The sequence below is a fragment of the Gavia stellata genome, chromosome 16 (assembly GCF_030936135.1).
Source record: "Gavia stellata isolate bGavSte3 chromosome 16, bGavSte3.hap2, whole genome shotgun sequence".
NCBI classification, from domain to species: domain Eukaryota; kingdom Metazoa; phylum Chordata; class Aves; order Gaviiformes; family Gaviidae; genus Gavia; species Gavia stellata.
Genome location: NC_082609.1, coordinates 3,835,816 through 3,840,867, shown reverse-complemented (window position 1 = coordinate 3,840,867; position 5,052 = coordinate 3,835,816). Strand labels below are relative to the sequence as shown.

The 5,052-nt window shown below is 51.0% G+C and overlaps 1 protein-coding gene across 1 annotated transcript; it reads right to left on the bottom strand.

Moving 5' to 3' along the window:
- Positions 1-519: 519 nt before the first annotated feature.
- Positions 520-4,694, bottom strand: TXNDC15 (thioredoxin domain containing 15). Its single transcript, XM_059825398.1, has 5 exons — positions 4,643-4,694; positions 4,084-4,523; positions 3,331-3,494; positions 2,991-3,121; positions 520-2,116 (listed from the first exon to the last, which is right to left on the bottom strand). Exons 1-5 carry the CDS (start codon positions 4,692-4,694, stop codon positions 1,920-1,922), a joined length of 984 nt encoding a protein of 327 aa, XP_059681381.1. The 3' UTR covers positions 520-1,919.
- Positions 4,695-5,052: the final 358 nt, after the last annotated feature.

The window sequence follows — 5,052 nt, the reverse complement described above, 5'->3', positions numbered from 1 at the left end:
ACGCCGCGCCCGCCGCCCGCCGCGCTCCCTGCAGCGCCAGCCGCAGGCCGGCCCCGCCGCCTGGCATGGCTCCGCGCCGGCCTGCCCCGGGCCCCGCCCCGCCTCCGCCGCCCGGGCAGCGGGAGGAGCCGCCGTTCCCCCGGCGGGGTCCGCGGCTGGAGGGGGGGCAGCTGCGCACCCCCCGCAACGGCCTTCTGGCGCAGCGGGCGGTGAGGGTGACGGAGCCGGCGGGCAGGAACGGGGCCTGTGCCGGCGGAGGGCGGGAGGACGGGAGGCCCCCGGCGCGGAGCTGGCCGCCGCCTCAGGCCCAGGCCCTGGCGCTCCTTCGTCCGTGGGCGGCTTCGGCTTCAGCCCCAGCGAGGACGTTTGGTTTTCAGTCCCTGAAAGAGGCCCTGTCCGGCGCAGAGGACGCGCTGTTTTCACGGACATCGCTCCTCAGAGGTACGGAGATCATCGCGGGGGAGAAGCCAGCCCTGGATGGTACGAGGGGCGGCAGAGGCAAGAACGCTCCAATTTATTGCTCAAAATCTTCAATCTTTATTAATAAAATACTTCCTAGCTTTACCTTCGGCAATACGAAAGTTTTACCAGTGCAGTTTCCTTTTAATACACAGAAATACAGGTTTTCCAAAGGGGAAAGATGTGGCCGCCAGAAAAATACCTGAAGAATTATGGTGCAGGGATATGAGCTCTTCGTCCAGCAACGAATCTTACGCCTGTCTTTGTTTCTTCTCAGCTTAATTTGCACTCTAAAGCCTCCTATCAGGGTACTATAGCAAGCCTCCACCATGTATAGATGCTATACAGTGAAACAATGAAAAAAACATACATCGTACCAGTCCATACCTTATTCAAAGTATTCCATACTAATTATAACTAAACCCCATATCAATTCTTTATGTCGTCTCAGCTGCGGACCAGCAAACATGGCAGTAGAAATTTAAATAAATCTCAAGACTGGTTTTGCCAATTTAGGCAGGTGATCCGTACTTCCAAAGTTGCATGCTTTAATCCTGTAAAAAAGTGACTTAAAAGGTTACACTAAAAACCTGATTTATTTAAAAAAGAATGACAATGAATGCGATTTGATTCTGCAGGAACGTGGTAAATAAGTTGTGTGTACACACACACACAAGATGAGGTGAGCTTTAGAAGTTATTCTAAATCTTACAAAGAACTGCCACTAAGTCAAAACGGATAGAGCACAGTGAGCAAGGAAACCAGCACCTAACCCCAGCACCAAAGGTGGGAAATAGTCACCCTGTCAAGCGCTGTGTAACACGCGTTTGAATTGTTGTTATTGCTGGTATACACACTGCCAATATTAAAATATTTTCAACAATGAAATAACTTATTTGAAGTACACAATTTTTAAAAACATTTTTTTCTTCACCGTTCATTTTACTGACAATCAAACCAATTTAGTAACATCACCATTCACCAGCGTGAATGATTCCCTTTACAAGCTTTAGTTCATCTGTCTGTAGGATCTGTAAAAGACAACCCACAGATTCCACCAGAGCAGAAGCAGCTCTGCTGCTGTGCCAAGCAGTGCCACGCACGCAGGCCCACGGGCTGGGAAGATCCTATTTGATATACAAAGCTCAGGGACCTCTTCAGAAGAGCAAAGTAGAACTGAATCACATATTTACATTAAGGTCCATGAAAAATAAGCCGGTCAGAGCAGCTTAACAAATGCTTTTTTAGTTCATGTTTTTTCATATTTGTTTACTTACCCCATTAATCGCCACAAATTTGCTTTTTACAGATTCAGTAGTTGATAAATAAAGCCGATTTTTAGTCAAGGTTATAAATTACAACCAACAAATTCAACAGTTCATTCTTACGTACTTCTAGTTCATACAAATTCCCACTTTACCAACAAGCGGGAAATTCTGTCCCTATTTCAGCATCTCAGATTATTCCTGATGCTCATGCTCCTGTCCCGGGATCAGCCACCGAATACTCTCCGTTCGAACGGTAGCATACATGATGAAGCTAGCCAGAAAGAGCAAAGAAAAGAGAAGCAGCCAGTCTATGCCTTTTGTCAGAACGCTAGGCAGGGGGCCTTCCCAGTCTTCCTCTGTCACAGCCACGTCGCTTTCAGCTTCTATACCTAAAAAAGAAAGCATTTGATCGACACCAGTAATAATAATTAAATACAGAGAAGTTGGCTGTATTTGGAGCTTTGTTCCTCTTCTCAGACTAAGGTGCAGGTACAGTTAGACTTAAAATTTTGGCGAGATGGTCCTTGTATGTTAACGTATATCTAGCATGCAGTTTACTTACGTAAAAACGTATTGATTTTATGTATATTTTCATAATAGGAGAAGGCTTGTTCTGTCCTTCCACAGCACAGCCTTGTGTAAGTTGCAGAGGGGGGAGTGTGTTTGTTGAAGATTTTTTTTTTGTTTCTTTTGAGTATTTCTGCTGTATTAGCAAATATAACAATTTCTGGCCTCTAGCGAAGGCCCTCGTAGGCTTATGCGTGGGGTTTTTTGTTTCTGTCCAGAAGAACACGCTGCTGAATAACCAGAGGGCTGGCTGGTGCTGAGCTCACAACGTGGACAGCCAGATCATGAAAACTGGAATCCTTTTGTCTCCTCCAGCACAAGAACTGAAACCATCTTATCCCACAGCTGCTCTCAGCCTTACATGACTCTGGCAGTGATCCTAAGGTTCATCTGCCTTTATTCCCAAATTAAATATTTGGGCAGGAAGACATGCTCGATCCTTCTAGCACCCTCTCTAGCTAAACCCCACTGTTTCCCCCTACTCTGTGACAGCAGCCCAGTGAGTTGAGTCTCTGCTTTCAGCATGCCCTGAAATCCAGCTCACTACAGTAACTGATTATATAAACCTCTGCTGGCTCCTCTCAGGGTCTTCGTGAAATTCACTTTAAAGAACAAACAGCGGGGAGAGGAAAGCCGAGTTCGGAGCTAAAAGCCAGCCTATTCTTCCTACTAACACATCAGAGCTGATTTACATACCTGTTTGATTAAAAATGAAGTCTTTTAGTGTTTCCAGTGTTCTGTCTGTATGATTAAATCTAGCCATAGGTTTAGCACCTTGGAAAAGGAGGATATTGGGTACAGCCACAGTTCCAAATCTAGTTGATAAACTGGTGGACACAAAGCAAATACAAAGCATGAAGGAAAAGAAACCCACTGGAGGAATAAACAAAGACGGTCACAATACAGGAAGTGTCAGTTTTACTAAATTAAATTGTCACTTTATAAGAAAATTAAAAAAAAAACACACTCCTGTTTTTAAAACACACAACTTGCTAACGGAAATAAACTGATGCTAGAGCACAGGAGTGTAAATTACCTGCTGTGCTGAGATGCATCCAGAGCCAGGAAGCGAAGAGTTGGAAACGCTCGAGGTAAAGAATTAAAATGAGGTGCCAGACTGGCAGAAAAGCGGCACCACGGCGTATAGAACAAGACTAACGTACAGTCGCTGCTGTTTGGGTTTAAGAACTCCATAAGGTCCTTCAAGAAAGCAGAAGAAAACCAAACATGGACAATTACATATTTAACAGAGTTAAATTCTACGCAGGAATGCGTCATTCAGTAATCGATTAGACACCTGACAATATTTATCAAGTAGCTGCACATTTGTGTAACCTTTTTGGAACAGACGGAGAAGTGTATTTAACCTTTTTTAAAGGTTGTTTTAAAAGTTTCTTACTTAAAAAAATATATATATAGACATAACCATTGCAGGAAACAAGCTGGAAATAGGCACTAGTACTGGCAGTAAGTGCCATTAACAATTTCAGAGAGAGACACTAATCCATGGAGCACAAAAGCTGACAGTTCAGTGCAGGCACACAGATCGACACAGGCACGCGGACTGAGCTGTATCTCCATTTAATTCTGCTCAGAATGACACGAAAAGCCTCCTTGCCCAGACATTTCCTCTTTTCAATAGCACAGAGGATGTTATGCAAGGAAATCCACTCAAACATTGAAATTTCAGTCAAACACTCGAAACACGCACACGGTGCTGACGGGGCATCTTCCACCAGCCTCACGCGTTCAAAATAATACGAAGCAGCGAACCAGGCAATCCGCTCACCTGAGACACGTTCAGGATCTGCAGCGTGAAGCGGTCGATGCCAGTGATGTTTCTCTCCTCGCAGTTCACTTTGGGAGCTTTGGCGCTGTCGGTGCTATTCGGCTCCTCGGCGGGCGCGGGCAGCACCGTCTCCAGCACGGCCTGGTCCCGGCCCTGGCTGCCCGCCTGGCCGAGGGGAGCCGCAGGGCTGCTCCCCGCGCCGCACGCATCGCCTCCGGCCGCCGCATCGCAAGCCCCCTTGGCGACGGCGGACGCCTGGCCGTCCCTCGCCTCCCCCGGCACCACCGAGAGCACCACGGGCTGCTGCGCGGGGAGCTCGCTGCCCAGCATCGCGTCCGCCATCTCCGCAGTTCGGTAGCGCACCGGCTCGCCGCCGCCCTGCGCGGAGCCGCCCCCGGGGGAGCGGGGCTGCCCGCCGGCGCTCTGCTCCGTCACCGCCCCTGCGCCGGGAGGGAGAGGTCAGCTCCACGGTCCGGCCGAGCCGCGGCCTCTCCACGCACCGCCCGCCCCGGGCAGGCCCCGCACACGCCGCCCGGCCCCTAGAGCCCGCCGGCCTCACCTGCAGGGAGGGCCCTACCGAGCCAGGCCAGCGCCAGCAGCAGCCGCCACATCCTCGGCAAGGCCCCGGCCCCGGCCCCGGCCCCGGCCCCGGCCGCCTCCGCAGCGCGGCGTCTCCCCGGACAACGGCCGCTTCCGCCGGAACTCTGGCCCGCTTCCGCTTCCGGCGCGTCACCGCCGTGCGTAACGCCGCGAGGGCGGCGTGCCGCCATCTTGTCTTGGCTGGGGCGGGCCGCGGCGGGGCCGCCCCGGGAGCGGGGCTGCGCCGGGCCTGCGCGCTTCCCTCCCCGGCCGCTCGCCCTGTTTGTACTTCTGTGTCGGGAGGCCTCGGGGCCGGCGGGGAGGCGCCCGCCACAGCCGCGTTCGTCTGCGAGCTCCAAAATCACCGTGCCGTGTTCCTGATCCTCAAAT